Source organism: Rhinopithecus bieti, unplaced genomic scaffold (genome assembly GCF_001698545.2).
Source record: "Rhinopithecus bieti isolate Rb0 unplaced genomic scaffold, ASM169854v2 scaffold_7683, whole genome shotgun sequence".
Classification (NCBI taxonomy): Eukaryota; Metazoa; Chordata; class Mammalia; order Primates; family Cercopithecidae; genus Rhinopithecus; species Rhinopithecus bieti.
Window position 1 is genome coordinate 115,582 of NW_016805834.1, and position 17,837 is coordinate 133,418.

General features: G+C 34.5%; 1 protein-coding gene across 4 annotated transcripts in view; it reads right to left on the minus strand.

Moving 5' to 3' along the window:
• Nucleotides 1-17,837, minus strand: part of POT1 (protection of telomeres 1) — a 119,866-nt gene that overhangs the window by 37,244 nt on the left and 64,785 nt on the right. For 3 of the 4 annotated variants that reach the window (XR_001885951.1, XR_001885952.1, XM_017873817.1), the window contains exons 7-9: nt 13,824-13,954; nt 5,854-6,144; nt 1,065-1,220 (exon numbers count right to left, since the gene is read on the minus strand). Coding sequence is in view for 1 of the 4 variants with exons in the window: in XM_017873817.1 (XP_017729306.1) it covers nt 1,065-1,220; nt 5,854-6,144; nt 13,824-13,954 (578 nt within the window). In the remaining 3 variants the exon portion in view is untranslated. The remainder of the gene's footprint in view (nt 1-1,064; nt 1,221-5,853; nt 6,145-13,823; nt 13,955-17,837) is intronic. The other variant, XR_001885953.1, reaches the window with a different exon arrangement.

Sequence of the window (17,837 nt, forward strand, 5' to 3'; positions counted from 1 at the left end):
CCTCCACTGAGTTGTTAACACGTCAGCTGTCCATGGACAGCAGAGGTAAAACAGTACTGTAACACTTCCTCTGGGGCTTCAGGGGTCACCGGCACCCTCTCAGATGCTGCTGTAGGGCCAGTACAGAGTTTGCTTCTGCCCGTGCCCAAAAGCCCTTGCCCTGGCTCCTGCACCTGCTCACCTGCATGCTCCCACTCCTGTGGTCTCAGTGAGTGGAGCTCTCCCCTGCCAGCACTGAAGTGGCTAGCTAGTTCCAGCACCCATGCACTCCAGTTCCCACCTGTGAAGGGGTCAGGGAAATACCCTGCTTCAATCCAACTAGCTGTGGAATCTTGAACCACTGATTCAACCTCTGAGTGACTCATTTCACATTTGTAGAATGAAATGACTATCATCACCTATCTTATCAGAGAGTACCAAATGCATATGAAATGCCTAGAAAAGGTTACTCTTATTACTGTATTATTATTTATCATACCATTCTTTACTACAAAAAGTACTTTAAAATAAAAAATACAATAGAGAAAAAAAAATTCCTACAATTTTTAATAGTTAAGTACTGCCATATCTAAACTGTGCACCTTAATGTATTTCAAAAGAAAGCATGCAAATTCCATAAATTACACACTATACACACATTCCCAATTTACAATATACATTAGAGGTAATTGAACAATTTGTTAAACTAATGAACAAAAAGTTATCAGCTACATTCTATCAAACCAGTTTATCAAGCTTAGTCTTTAAGTTAGCAATATTTTATATAGCATTTGTCATTCTAAAGCAGTACTATCTCACATGACAAAATTTTTCTGTACTATTTTCACAGTAAAATTATGTATACCTTTAAGATACTTAAGAAATATTATTTTAAAATTGCTCTAATGCATTAAATTTATCTTTTAATAATTTATTGTAACATACATTTTACAACTTAAAATCAAAGAAATAAATATAATTTCTAGACTGTATCACCTATACATGTAACCATACATAAAAAATTTACATGAGCAAAAATCACTATAATTTATAAAAACATAAAATATTTTCCTACTCAACATCACCTTCAGAGATCTTGCCACATGAACATGGTTATCGTAGACTAAAATGTCTATTGTCAAATTTTGTAGCCGATGGATGTGACTTAAATCACCTTCAAGAACAAGGTCTTGTATTAAGACTCTCCAAGATGGAAATGGCGTCCTGGTGCCATCCCATACCTGCCATAAGAGAGTAGAGTAGTTTCATGATCCTTTCGAAAAAATGCTTGTGCTAAAAAGTTTTTTCCTGGTAATAGTACTTAAAAGTAATTAAACGTATGCCTCTGAATATTGGCACTATTTTAAATATGACATTATTTTCTGATTGTAAAAGAACTACATATGAAATATGGGTAATGTGGAAAATGTAGAAGAATGTAAAGAAGAAAGAGTCACACTGCCATAAGCCTAGACTAAATATTCCTGAGTCAAGTGTTTTATACAATAAAACAAACCAAAATGGTCTTGAAAACACTCATATGTATTAAAACATTTTGCATATAAATACAACTAGTAAAATTACGAATGTTCTAAAAATTATAAAAGTAATACATTTCTTTGACATTAATCAAATTATTTCTATGAGATTGTCTCATTTTTAAATTAGTTGTAAAGCATTATTCTGATGTTTCCATACAAAGAAGTAAATGTTGTAAATCTGAATAATTTCCTTTATATGATGATTTTCTGGTTCACATTATGCTTTTTGTTCTCCAAACCATATTACAGATGAGACATACAAACTACCTACCAGCTCTGGCTATAAATGACGCCTGGTTATTTATTAAAAAAAAAAAAAAACATAAAACAAAACACAAAAGATAAGGCTGCACCAATACTGTAGATATTAAAACAAATAGAATATATACACTTAGAGAAAATTCAATTTGAGAGTACTGCTCAGAAAAATAATTTATATAATATTAACAGAATAGAGAAAAATGTGGAATGATGCCAGATCAACAAATTTATTGAATTATATTTAATGTAAATGATTGGTGTACCATGGCTACTGAAAAATTAACATGAATGCACTGTGGTTAGTAAAAAAGGTACCAACATTAATATTGTGCCCATGTTGAGATGGAAAATGATTATACTATTTCGTATGTAACCAGACATTATTTCGAGTAATGTCTAGCTCCTCTGTTTTTAAATAATAAAATTTAAAAATTATTTCTGATACATAAGAAAATCAATGTATGGAAAAAAAATCACTCATAATTCTATTTCCCGGAGACGAAAACAGTAAAATGTTGCTTTATAGGCCTCCCAATATATTTTCTATGTACATATACATTTTAGTGTGTAAATGGAACTACAGTAATCACTAAATAGACTATCATGAAATTCTATCTCAACAAGTACATGTCTATAATGTCATTTTATGGTTACAAAGTATTTTATGGTGACATTTACAATGTTATTTTATGGTCATCCTACATAAATAGTGTACACAATTTTCTATTGTTAGTATTGGGGCTTTTCTAATTTTCTACTGTATTCTCATTTTTTATACTGTAAAGAAAGATAAATATATCCTTTTAAGTGCACCTTTATAAATATTTTAAATTATTTCCTTAAGATAATGAAAATAAAATTGCTGAGTTGAAGGGTACAAAAATACTTTTGAGGTTTACTTTTAAATTGTCATAAGAAAGGTTTTTACTAATTCATTTTTTAAATTACACTTTAAGTTTTGGGATACATATACAGAATGTGCAGGTTTGTTACACAGGTATACATGTGCCATGGTGGCTTGCTGCACCCATAAACCCATCATCTACAATAGGTATTTCTCCTAATGCTATCTCTCCCCTAGCCCCCTACCCCGCAACAGGCCCTGGTGTGTGATGTTCCCCTCCCTGTCTCCACGTGTTCTCATCGTTCAACTCCCAGTTATGAGTGAGAACATGCGGTGTTTGGTTTTCCGTTTTTGTGTTAGTTGGCTGAGAATGATGGTTTCTAGCTTCATCCATGTCACTGCAAAGGATACGAACTGATCCTTTTTTTGGCTGCATAGTATTTCATAGTGTATATGTGACACATTTTCTTAATCCAGTCTATCATTCATGGGCATTTGGGTTGGTTCCAAATCTTTGCTACTGTGAATAGTGCTGCAATAAACATACAATGTGCATGTGGCTTTATAGCAGAATGATTTATAATCCTTTGGGTATATACCCAGTAATGGGATTGCAGTGTCAAATGGTATTTCTGGTTCTAGATCCTTAAGGAACTGCCACACTATCTTCCACAATGGTTGAACTAATTTACACTCCCACCAACAGTGTAAAAGCGTTCCCATTTCTCCACATCCTCTCCAGCACCTGTTGTTTCCTGACTTTTAATGATTGCCATTCTAACTGGTGTGAGGTGGTATCTCATTGTGATTTTGATTTGCATTTCTGTAATGACCAGTGATTATAAACTTTTTTTCATATGTCTGTTAGTCGCACAAAGGTCTTCTTTTGAGGAGTGTCTGTTCATATCCTCCGCCTACATTTTAATGGAGTTGTTTTTTTCTTGTAAATTAGTTTAAGCTCCTTGTAGATTCTGGATATTAGCCCTTTGAAAGATGGACAGATTGCAAAATGTTCTCCCATTCTGTAGGTTGCCTGTTCACTCTGATGNCCACACTATCTTCCACAATGGTTGAACTAATTTACACTCCCACCAACAGTGTAAAAGCGTTCCCATTTCTCCACATCCTCTCCAGCACCTGTTGTTTCCTGACTTTTTAATGATTGCCATTCTAACTGGTGTGAGGTGGTATCTCATTGTGATTTTGATTTGCATTTCTGTAATGACCAGTGATTATAAACTTTTTTTCATATGTCTGTTAGTCGCACAAAGGTCTTCTTTTGAGGAGTGTCTGTTCATATCCTCCGCCTACATTTTAATGGAGTTGTTTTTTTCTTGTAAATTAGTTTAAGCTCCTTGTAGATTCTGGATATTAGCCCTTTGAAAGATGGACAGATTGCAAAAATGTTCTCCCATTCTGTAGGTTGCCTGTTCACTCTGATGATGGTTTCTTTTGCTGTGCAGAAGCTCTTTAATTTAACTAGATCCATTTGTCAATTTTGGCTTTTGTTGCCATTGCTTTTGGTGTTTCAGTCATGAAGTCTTTGCCCATGCCTATGTCCTGAATGGTATTGCCTAGGTTTTCTTCTAGGGTTTTTATGGTTTTAGGGCTTATGTTTAAGTCTTTAACCCATCGTGAGTTAATTTTTGTATAAGGTGTAATGAAGGGGTCCAGTTTCAGTTTTCTGCATATGGCTAGCCAGTTTTCCCAACACCATTTTATTAAATAGGGAATCCTTTCCCCATTGCTTGTTTTTGTCAGGTTTGTCAAAGATCAGATGATTGTAGATGATGTGTGACGTTATTTCTGAGGCCTCTGTTGTGTTCCATTGGTCTATATATCTGTTTTGGTAGCAGTACAATGCTTTTTTGGTTACCGTAGCCTTGTAGTATAGGTTGAAGCCAGGCAGCGTGATGCCTCTAGCTTTGTTCTTTTTGCTTAGGATTGTCTTGGGTATATGGGCTCTTGGGCTCTTTACTGACTTTTCAGTGTTATATTTTAAACTAACACTTTCATGACAGTTGTTTTCACTTGTCCAAAAAAGTTATCTATTACAATGGGATGCAGGTATATGTTTTGTTTCTGTAGAGAGAAAATGTAGACTCAACTATTTCAGCTAAAATTTGGCACATTTTATCTTAGAATTTAAGAATTTTCTAAAAACACAGTCAAAAGATAGAATATTCCTCACAGTAGTAGAGTCCTTGTCATAGGAAGTGTTCAGTTGTAGCAAATGCTCATTTGTTAAGAACGTCACTTTTGCCAGAGAATATGACTGGCTGACCTAAGATTCATTCTAACTTTGTTTGATTTTATATTGCTTTTGTTTCAGCTTTATCATATTTGACTTATTTAACTTTCTGTATGGCATATATTTACAACTTTCTCATAGTATTCCATGTGTATATGAATGTGCTATTTTCAACTGCTAGAACTTTGTATTTTATTCAATGATTGCTAACTTCTCTGTTCTTTAATATGGGCAAGGTATAAATGATAATGCTAAACCCCAAGACTTGTCCAAGTGCCACTGCACTCCATTTCTTGCCCTATTATTCCAAAGAGAGTATAGAGAAATAACCATAGGAGCAGGCCTGAAGAGGCATCTGTTTAAATGTATCCTCCATAGGATGTCCAGGCAAGAAAAACAGACATTCAGCTTCTCCAGAAGTTATTCTCTAAACTGGGATAGGTGTAAACAGAGATTTGATGGGTCTTAAGTTACTTTATCTTGCTGATTTAAAAGCAAAACACAGTAATACAAAATGCTTCAAAACTATCCACGGTATGACTATGAAGTAGGCAGTGAAAGACATAAGAAGAGAACCCAACATCAATGGGACAAAGAAGTAAATAAATGAGAGGGAAGGTGACCTTGACAGGGAAACAGAAATATTCATGTATAGGACTACAAACTACGAAATAATAGAAAACAAGTCTACATATTATTACTACTAAAATAAAAAAATGCATAAGTCATACTATATTTAACATGTAGATCTCATAACACTGGAAGGGAAGTGTAAAACAGGAAGGAAAGTTAAAATTTTAGAGAGGTACAAGAGTAGAGCTGCATGAATATCAAAGCTCATCAAAAACAGTTAAAATTTAAGTTTCTAATATAATATACAGTATGCATATTTGTCTCATCAGAAAGCTGAAACATAAGCTCTTTACAGACATGTAAGTGGTGCTAACTTATAATTCCCAGTATTAAAAAATATGTACCTTTAGAAGAAATGATGCTCCGTCCACTTCTGCTTTGCCCAAGAGCTGACAAGTCAGGTCAAAATACTGCATTGGCTGCACATCACACAATTTTAGTAATGTCCAAGATGGTGACATATGAGTAGATGCCCAAACACGTAAGGTTTCTACCATTTTGTGGTCCTCGGTAGTGAAGTTAAAATACTTGCTTGAAGTGCGAGGTATGATAGGGGCTCCCAAAGTTCCCTCAAACGTCAAAGATGCAAAGCCAGAGCTGGTGATACCCTGAGTCTCCTTTTTATATACTTGAATCTAGAGTAAGAAAGTAGGGCAAAGTAGGGCAAAGTAGAAAAGAAAGTAGGGCAAAGTAGAAAAGAGATTCAAATAAAATAGCTTACTGATGCAGAATCTACGAACTGAAGAAATTGGAAAGATTATCAATTTTGCCAGCATAATTAAGAGAGGGCATTTTTTAAAAACTATTTTTTATTTAATTAGCATATGAAATTCTACTCTCACGTGCTGGTGCTACACTAAGATACATAAGTATCATGGACACTGTGAACCTCCATGAAAAATTCACTTATATTTTTTAAAGAGCTAGATGGTGGTCTCCCTAATCCTATCAAGCTTGCAGTGTTACATTTTATTTATTAGTTTTTTTTATTAAGGTGTAATTTATATAAAGAAAAAGGATCATAAATGACAGTGACTTATGAGTATTACAGAAAAGACTAGAACACTTGAAATATGAGAATATAAAGTGAATAAAATGAAGCTCAGGCTAGGGTTTAATCAGAGTGACTGAGAGCACTGAGATATGCCATAAGCTCTTTTCTTTTCTGAATTTGGGGGCTGTTATCAGAGGCACATATATTTATATTGCTATATCTTCATGAAGAGACCCCTTTGTCTTTATGAAAAGCTCCTTTCAAAACTCTCTCATAGTAATACAGTTACTTCATTTCCCTTATGTTTACTTAGTACATTTTTTTTTTTACAGCTTTAGTTCTAACTTGGTCTTCATATTTAAAGTGCACTTCTTGTAGGTAGCATATATTTGGTTCCTGATTTTTTTTTTTGTTCAATCCATCTTTCCCTTGCAAATGGAAATTAGTCCATTCACAGAAAGGCAGTTATTAACATGGCCATATTTGAGTCTACTATCTTGTTTTCCTTTTTTTCCATGCTTCTTGCTTTTTAACTTCTTTGCTTTTTTAAAACTTTTTTTTTTTTTTCTATTGTTCCTTTCTTGTTTTCCTTTTGGAATTCTTATTAGTGCTTCACTTCCTTCTTCTTGGCTATGAATAAATCTTTAACTTTTCAATGTCTACTTGGAAATCAATATTGTTCTACTATGTACTTTATACTTTCCATTTCATACTTGCCACTTCCTATTTTATGCATTCTACTTCACAAATATAACTTTTCACTGGTAGAATTCCATTCACTCATCCCACCCATCCTTTGTGTTACTGTTGTAGTATTTTTTCTACATATTTTATAATCTCCACCATGTAATATTACTGGTTTTGCTTTAAATAGGCATTTATCTTGTAATTAAATTATGGAAAGAAATAAAAACATTATGTTTACATATTTACTATTTTTTTCATTTTTTTATTTTTGTCACTTCTTAACTATCCAGCTTCTAGTTGCTAGCATTCCTCTTTGGCCTGAATATCATTCTTTTGCATTAATGCTATGCAGATATGCTGGCCATGGACTATCTCATTTTTCCTTTATATAAAATGTTTATTTCACTCCCATTCCTGAAGAATGTATTTGCTGGATATAAAATTCTGTGTGAACCAATTTTTTTCTATCACCATGTACAAATTATTTCTTTGTTCTCTGGGTGTCATTGTCTCTGGTAAAAAGTGAAAGATGACTGGTATCATTGTCCTCCGACAATGCTTCATTTATTCTCCAGTTGATTTCAAGATTTTTCTCTTTTTCAATTGTTTCACTATCTTTTGTTTGGATGTGCTTTTCTTTGTGCATACCCTGCATAAAGTACATTTAAGTCTTTGTTTTTCCTCAAATTTGGGGAAATTCTGGTCCTTATTTCTATAAATATTTTATTTCCCTTCACCCGCTCTCCTCTTGCATCCTAAATTACATGTAACATTTGATATTGTTCCATAGGTCCTTAGGGTCTATTAATTTTTATTTAATCCTTGTTCTTCAGATTAGGTAGCTTCTCATGATTTGTCATCAATTTAACTTATATCTGATCTTAGCCCATCAGTAGATTTTTCTTTTCATTTGTTCTTTTCAGTTCCTGAATCTTCTCTGCTGAAATTTATCTTTTCACATTCATTTAACATCTTCCTCTAATTCACTGAATGTATTTTTGCTTAATTCCTTTTTTTAAAATTATTTTTTTTATTTATTTTTGAGAAGGGTCTCGTTCTGTCACTCAGGCTGGAATGCAGTGGTGTAATAATATTTCACTGCAGCCACGACCTTCCAGGCTCAAGGGATCTTCCCACCTCCACTTAATTCTTTGAAAGTCTGTATAATCTGTGCTTTAAAGATTTTGTTTAATAAAGACAACATTTGGGCTACCATGGAGTTGGTCTGGAATGTCTATGCTTTCTTTTTTCTTGACTAGGGGTAACTCTTGCTTTCATGTCTAGTATATCTTTTTTCTTTACTAGACATCATAGATGCTATACTGTAAAGACTCTGAATTATGTTGGCTTCTTCTGACAAACACTGATTTTTGTTCTTGCTGGCCACTGAGTTGTTGTCTGGTCATCTTAAACTCATGAATGCTTGTTTTTATGCTTTGTTAGGGTGATCTGTGGAAAGCCCATGATGTTTCCCAAAGTCTTCTACATTGATGGGACTCATCCTGCAAACTCTCTGCGAAGTCTTCTCCGTAGAACTTGTTTTAGGCTTTGACAAAACATGTGTATAATAGGCCTTACTGTAAGATGTGGTCCTTTGTGAGGTGAGCTACTTTAGGGGGGTGAAATCTTTGTATTGCCTCAGCTGAATGTCCAAGGTGTTAAATAGGTATTAATAAGGTTATTTGTCCCTATCTTGGACTTCCAGCACCCCATTACTAGACCTCTAGTATCTGCTTCATGTTCAACCACAGTTCAAACACACAGCAGCTTTTGTAATCTTTAAGTAGTTCTACCCTGCCCTGTGCAGCCTGGCTTTCAACCAAGTATTCAAGTCCACCCCAACCCTGGTGGACTCTTAGACATCCCCTTCTGTATAACTCTTTCCTCTCTGGTTTCTTGTTGTGAAAATTCCAGTTTTCAGATGCCTTGAACTTTGACTTTAGCTATATCAGGACCACAGCTTGAACTTCAGCTTACTGTGCAGTGGTTGAGAAAATGTCTGTAGGCAGGGATGTGGTCATCATGGGGCTCACTTTAAAAGTTTCTCTTCACTCTCTGATCATAGCTACCCATTGTCCGATGCCTAAAAAACACTTGCCTCATACGTTTTATGGGTCTTCGTGGCAGCAGGGCTAGTCAAGTACCAGTTAATTTCTCATAATGTAGAAGTTCACTCTGCAGATTCTAACTATACTTGCCTACAACTGATCTATTACCTAACTTTACACTTTTAAATGGATTCTACTTGATGTATATGCTGCTTCTCTTTTATACTCCAATGTCTGATTGATTCTTGGTTCTGTGATCATCATTGTTATCACCAATTCCATGCTCACTAGTGTATACTGTTTACCAAAGCTTGCCTCTGCTGATTATCATAGTAAAACAGAACCAACTTCCAGCTCAGGTGTGTTGGTAGCTTTCACATATCATTTATGAGCAGGTCCTCTTTGCTTGAGATTCAAAATATACCTTAATTAGTCTACTTCTATTTCCACCACCACTGTAGTCTAAGGCATCCTCATTTCATGTCTGTAAACTGAAATAGTCTTCTAAAGAATATCTTTGCCTTCATGCTTGTTCTTCAACAACCCATCTGTTATCCACTGTTACTGAGTGATTTTCAAAATTTTAACCAATCATTTCATGTGCACATTTAAAACCCTCTAATGACTTCTCATTATACCTAGAGTAAAATCTAAATAACTTACCTACTACAATTTCATCTCGTAACACCTCCCCCATAGCTGACTAGGATCCATGCTAGTCTTCTTTCTGTTTCTCCAATACCATGCTCATTCCTATTAGAGGGCCTTGGCACCTACAGTGCCATCTAGTGGAAAACATTTTCCCTCAAATCTCAATAGGACTTCTCATTATCATCATTTGGGTCTCAATTCTTATGTCTCCTCATTAGAAAGGTCTTTCATGATTTTGCCTTTATTTATTTATTTAATTATTTATTTATTTATTTATTATTTTTGAGATGGAGTCTCACTCTGTCGGCCAGGCTGGAGTGCTGTGGTGCGATCTTGGCTCACTGCAACCTCCGCCTCCCGGGTTCAAGCAATTCTCCTACCTCAGCCTCCCGAGTAGCTGTGACTACAAGCACCCACCACCACACCCGACTAATATTTGTATTTTTAGTAGAGACAGTGTTTCACCATACTGGCCAGGCTGGTCTCTTACTCCTGACCTTGTGATCCTCCTGCCTAGACCTCCCAAAGTGCTGGGATTACAGGTGTGAGCCACTGCGCCCGGTTGCTTTATTTTCTTTATAGCAACTATCACTACTTGAAATTACTTTGATTTATATGTTTACTTTTATATTGTCTGCTTCTTTGCATTAAAATAGAAGCCTATACAAAAAAAAAAATAAAATAAAATAAATATTTGCTGGAAAAAAGAAGAGTAGATCTTGATTCTTGTTTTATATATATTTTTGTTATGAACTATGATCTTCAAATTGCAATAAGAAAAACAAGAAAAAATAAATTCCGGCTGTTTTATGTATATTTTCACTATGAATTATGATCTTCAAACCGCAATAAGAAAAACAAGAAAAAATAAATTTTGATATCTAAAACAGATGTCTGTACTTAGAATGACCTTGCTCAACTAAAGAAAACAGGGCTATTCAAACAAAACTAGCAAACTGTCAACATAAAGAGTGTAAGGAAGCACTAGTAGCCCTAAATACGAACATTTCATGAAAACAGAGAAACAACTTTATAGAAAAATATAGTAACCTTAAATCTATACAGCAGCCTTAAAATATATAAAACATAAAATTAAATAAGAAGGCTTAAACCCCATTAACATTGCTTTAAATTATTAAGCAAAATCGATAGTGCTAAAAGAAACAGGCAAATCTTCTATCATAGTAGTCTTTAAAACACAGTTTTCAATAGCTGATAAAATAAGTAGATAAGAAATAAAAAATGATATTGACCATATGGTAGAATATAAAGTAAGCATTCACAAATTTCAAAATACTAAACATTTCAGAGTATGTTTCCTGACCACAATAAATAATAGTAAAAAAAGGTAACTATTAAATGATTTAAATAAATATAAAAAACAAACAATAATCCTATGGAATTGGATTGACTATAACTCAATATATATATATTATTTGGATTATTTGAATATAATTCAAATATAAATTCAATATATAAATATATGTTCAATATAATTCAATATATTCAATAATAATTCAATATATACTCGATGATTCAATATTTATTTGAATTTTCATATTGATTTCCTCTCTGACTTATGGCTTATTTACAAATTATTTATAAACCCATAGATCAGAGATGAAATCAATGATCAATATAAAAATTCAATTATATATTCAACTGAATGGCAGTGAAGTTATGACAAATTAAAACCTGCTGGATACAACTAAGGCAGTACTTAAAAAATTTATAGTCATAAATGAATATATTACAAAAGAGGTGGCTAAATTATTATAGTAGTAAAGTTAATCTTCTACAGTGATAATACTGCATCTTTATATTCATTCACATTTCTCTAGACTGTGAATGGAGCCATGTATGGTGTGTAAGGGTTTGTGTATATAAATTGTTGAAAATCTCCAAAAAATCTTCCAAAATACTTGGTGAAAAAAGTCTGCATATAAGTGTACCCATGTAGTTCAAACCTGTGTTGTTCAAGGGGTAACTATATGCTGTTACAGGTCATGAGACTCTTTACTCCTGTAGCAGGAGACACAATAATGATCTCCCTGGATGGGGATATGAGGGAAGTTTCTAGAGTGTTAGCTATATGAGTATAGTTATATTGTGAATGATGAAATGTTTATCTATTTGCTATTAAATAGTAACTTCCATAAACAATAGCAACAACTAAATATGTTTATGAAGGAAGCATGCATTCTTTGAATATAGTATATAGGAAACAATACTTTGAAAAGTAAGCAATTTTTTGACATTTAAATAAGTATGTATGTATGTGGCTATGATAATATTTCTTTTTTCTTTTTCTTTTTTTCTTTGAATCAGAGTTTTGCTCTTTTTGCCCAGGCTGGAGTGCAATAGCACAATCTTGACTTGCCACAACCCCCGCCCTTCGGGTTCAAGTGATTCTCCTGCCTCAGCCTACTGAATAGCTGGGATTAGAAGCATGTAGCACCACGCCCAGCTAATTTTGTATTAGACAGGGTTTCTCCATGTTGGTCAGGATGGTCTCGAACTCCTGACCTCAGGTGATCCGCCAGTGTCAACCTCCTAAAGTGCTGGGATTACAGGCGTGAGCCACCACGCCCAGTGATGATAATATTTCTATTTCTTTTTATCTTTACACAAATATTCTCTATTATCCTCCTATTCTCAAGGAAACAGAATTAATAGGTCATAAGAAGTACCTAAGAGTAGAACACAGCTGAACGCTGTCCTCATTTATGAGCATCAGACTGACCATGAAGGACAGAATTAAACTGAAGCCTTAGAAGAAAAAGACAACCAAGATGATGAAGAGATTACATGGAAACCCATGTAACAAAGGAAAACATGAAGAAACTGAAATATTTAAAATCTAAGGGACTGAAAATATACAAAGTATTTAAAAGCTGTCCAAAGCATCATGCAGTAATTTCCAAAGAAAAATTCCAAAAGTGCATTGAACAAAAAAGCTCAATTAAATAAATATTATAGCAATAAGGAAAATAATTTTGAGAAAATAATAATCCTTTGCATTTGTAAGTTCTAAAATTTTATTTCTTAAAATTGTGTTATTTAATAACTCTACCCTTATATTAAAGGCTTTCTTACATTTAGTTATTTAACTACAGGCATACTTTTAAAAGTACCTGTTCATATCTTATTTCTTATAAATGAAAACCAACTTAATTTGATTGTATACTTAGTATCTCAATGTTTTCATTGAACTTGAATTAATACAAGAAACGGGAAAGAATAATATAATCTCCTAATCTTTGTATACATTTTTTCTTGTTGACCTAAAGCTGTTTTTTTTTTTTTTTTGAGACGGAGTCTCGCTCTATCGCCCAGGCTGGAGTGCAGTGGCCGGATCTCAGCTCACTGCAAGCTCCGCCTCCGGAGTTTACGCCATTCTCCTGCCTCAGCCTCCCGAGTAGCTGGGACTACAGGCGCCCGCCACGTCGTCCGGCTAGTTTTTTGTATTTTTTAGTAGAGACGGGGTTTCACGGTGTTAGCCAGGATGGTCTCGATCTCCTGACCTCGTGATCCACCCGTCTCGGCCTCCCAAAGTGCTGGGATTACAGGCTTGAGCCACCGCGCCCGGCCTAAAGCTGTTTTTTAAAACATTAAAACACAAATGTTCTTTATCAAACTCTACAGATAAAACTTCTACAGCATTAGTCTATATTTAGAAATAGAAGACAGAATGGAACTAGTCTTAATCAGGGCATGTAATACATTTCTGGGGAACGAAGGCAAGTGGTTTGTTCAAATGAAGATGTTTCTTACTGTAAATTATTTGAAGTCTGATAATATTTACACTACTTCTTATCTCGTGAAAACCTTGCTGTCATGTTCTAACAAAGCAACCACATAATTAGTGCTAACTAGTTTCAGTGAACAATACAGAGTTCTCTTCAAATAAAGTTCTAGACAGTATGAATTATACCTTTAGCCTGTGAAAGCGAACAATATCTCCATTTTTATAAATTATTGGAAGGGCTTCATAGTTTCCACTAAAGAGCAGGCAAGTTAATTTTACATTTGTCTGGTCCACAATTGTTACAACTGAGCAATAATCTGGAAAACACAAAAATATTTTACCTGACTTTCAATATTTTAAAGCATTTGATAAAATAAGAATATGCTTACTTCAAATCACCAAACTTTATTCTTCCTTTTAATTAAGCCTTCTAAGAGTTAAAAAAAACAGACATTTTCTTAGCTTTCAATACACACTGCAAAATTATTTTGCAGAAGTGTTCTATAAATACTACTTTTAGAAGGTTTAGTAAAACAAAATAAAATCTCATTCAGTATAACCTTTTTTTATTGCTTCAACGTTTACAAATCATGAAACATAAACATAGTCAAATAAGAAAAAAGCAATTTACAAAATAAACATAACTAAATTTAGAATGAAAACAAAGGCTAAGATATTTATAGCAGATATGAAGGGTTGTACCCATACTGCATAAAGAACTTATAAAAATCAGGATGATACAGTATATATGTCATACAAATGAATAAACAATTCATAGAAAACTACATCATAACAAAAAATTCAAAAGAGAAAATGGCAATTCTTGCTAGTCACCTATAAAAAATTATACATTATAACAAAAGAGAGGTATTTTATAAAATTTAAACTGGCAGAAAAATTTAATATTCGGGTTGCTGTAAAATGGTAACTTCAAACACTGGTGGTACTAAAAACTGCCTTTAATTTTTTTTTTTTTAATTAACACATAAAAGATTGTATGTATTTATGGTGTGCTATACATGGTTTTGAAGTACACATACACTGTGAAATCATCAAATCTAGCTAATGAAAATACACATATTACCTCACATAGTTATTTTTGCAGTGAGAACACTTTACATCCATTTTCCTAGCATTTTTCAAGAATACAATATATTTTTCACTACAGTCATTATGTTATACAATAGAACCCCTGAACTTATTCTTGCTAACCAAAATATTGTATCCTTTGACCAACATCTCCCCAAAACCTTCCCATAGCCACACAGGTCCCTGGCTACAACCATTGTACTCTCTACTTCTATGAGATCAATTTTTAAGATTCTGTGCCTGGCTTATTTTACTTAAGAATGTCCTCCAGGTTCATCCATGTTGTTGTAAATGACAGAATTTCCTTCTTATGTCTAAATAGTATTCCACTGTGTATATAGACCACATTTTCTTTATTCATCCATTAATGGACGCTTAGGTTTATTCTATGCCTAATGTGAATAAGCCTGCAATAAACATGGGAGTGCGGATGTCTCTTCAACATACTGATTATTTCCTTTTGATATACATAGTAGTGCTCCCTATCTGGAGTGTCACCTTCCACAGTTTCAGTTACCTGCAGTCAACCATGATCTACAAATATTTAATGGAAAATTCCAGAAATAAACAACATGAATCATCCCTTCATGCAGGGTATCCACACTGTCCATGCTCCCTGCCTGTTAGTCACTTAGTAGCTGTCTTTGCTATCATATCAACCGTTGAGGTATCACAGTGCTTGTCATCATGCAACCCTTATTTTACTTAATAATGGCCCCAAAGTGCTAAGACAAAGTGGTAAGTGCTTAGTTAAACTTTATTATAGGTATATATATTTAGGAAAAAAAGTGTATACAGAGTTCAGTACCATCCATGGTTCTGGGCAGCTGCTAGGGGTCTTGGAGCATATCCCCTTTGGACAAAGGAAAAGTACTGTACCCAGTAGTGAGATTGTGGGATCATATGGCAGTTCTAATTTTTGGAAGAATATTTATATGTTTTCCACAATACCTGTGCTAATTTACATTGCCACCTACAATGTGCAAAGGTTATCTTTTCTTCACACCCTTGGGATACTAGTCTTCTTTTTGATAACAGCTATCCTAATAGGTGAGAAGTGATATCTTGCTGTGGTTTTATTTTAATGACTAGTGATGTTGAACATCTTTTCGCATACTTGTCTGCCATTTGTATGTTATTTTTAAAGAAATGTCTATTCAGGTCCTTTGCCCATGTTTAAATTGGGTTGTTTTCTAATCATCTAGTTGAGATCCTCATATACTTTAGATATTAACTCATTATCAGATACACAGTTTGCAAATATTTTCTCCCATTCTTTACTCTGTTAATGTTGGTTGTGCAGAAAGTTTTTAAGCTTGATACAATCCCATTTGTCTATTCTTGCTTTCACTGCCTGAGCTTTGGAGGCCCTTTCCAAAGAGTTTTTGGTGAGCTCAATCTCATGGAGCTTTTCCCCTATGTTTTCTTCTAGTAGGTTCATAGTACTACATTGAACAGAAGTGGCAAGAGTGGGCATCTTTGTCTTGTTACAGATCTTAGAGGAAAAGATTTCAACTTTTTCTGCATTTATTAAAATGATCACATAATTTTTGTGCTCCATTCTGCCAATAAACATTTTGATTTGCGTGTGTGGAACCACCCTTGCATACCTGGAATAAATCCTACTTGATCATGGCAAATAGTCTCTTTAATGTGCTGTTGATTTTGGTTTGCTAGTATTCTGTTGAGGATTTTTGCATCTATATTGGCCTGCAGTTTTTTTGCTGTTAGTTTTTATTGTGTCTTTGTGTCTTCAGTATCAGAGTAACGCTGGCCTCGTGAAATGAGTTTGGAAAATATTTCCTTCTCTTCCATTTTTGGGAGAGGCTGAGAAGAACTGGTGTTGGTTCTCCATCGAATGTTTGATAGAATTTGATGCTGCCTATACACATGATTCAGAAAGTGCATTGACTTTCTGTCCTTCCTAGTCCCCTAGTAATGAAGGTATAGAGATTGAAAGGAACAAACCACAAAACAGTGAAGGAAAGGAGAGTGGAAAAAAACAATGTAGTTCAGGAAAATGGAAAGTAAGTGGTTAAGAGATAAAATAAACAGAAGAGGCCAAAATCCAGAAGATACTACAAGGTGGCTACAGTAAAGATGGGAGCCACTGGGATTAAGCGTGAGAGTAAAAAGTAGAGATGAAATCAGGGGATCAATTAGAAGTTTACACACAGAACAAGTGTTTCAATTCAATGACTAACCATCCTTATTCTCCATTTCCCTGAAAATGACTTCAGGCAGCATCTTTATATTTAACAACCTTTCCATTTTGAAAAATTCTAGGAACACAGGTTCTTTTCCAAGGAAGCTGTACTCATTAACTTCCTTTTCCAAGGAAGCTGTACTCATTAAGTCATTAACTGTAACTCATTTATTCTTATGTTGGTGCTAACAACTAGAATAAATTCCACCTCACCATCACATTAGGGAACCTACAGCTTGGTTGGCAGTTCTCATTCCACCCACCCTAGGCTGAAAATTTCAATCAACATGCCCTAACAAGTACTATTAGTCACTATCAAGTTTCCCACTCAAGGAGAGGGAGTATTAAGAGAAATGAACTACTTACAAACAAAGCAAATGAGAAAGGTATATGAAACTTAAACTATACCTACATTCTTAAATACAAAAATACAGCAGAAAATTACCAGACACTAGAATAAAAATGAAAGACACTGTAATCCTAGCACTTTGGGAGGCCAAGGTGGGTAGATCATTTGAGGTCAGGAGTTCAAGACCAGCCTGGCCAACATGGTAAAACCCCACCTCTACTAAAAATTACAAAAGTTAGCTGGGTGGTGGTGGTGCTCTCCTGGGAAGTGGAGGTTGCAGTGAGTTGAGATAATGACACTGCACTCCAGCCTGGATGACAGAGTGAGATCTGTCTCACACACACACAAAAAAAAGGGAGACAGAAAGAAAATGGGGTTAAGAAGAAAAAGGAGAGAAGGGAGTGAGGGGGAGGGAAAAAAAAGAGAGAGCAAGCAAAGGGGAGAAAGAAGGGAGGAAAGAGAGAGAGGAATGGGAAGGGAAAGAGAGACGAGAAAGAAAGGAGGGTAGAAAAAGAGAAATCTGAATTTGTGAGAAGGGTGAAATAACCTGGAACAA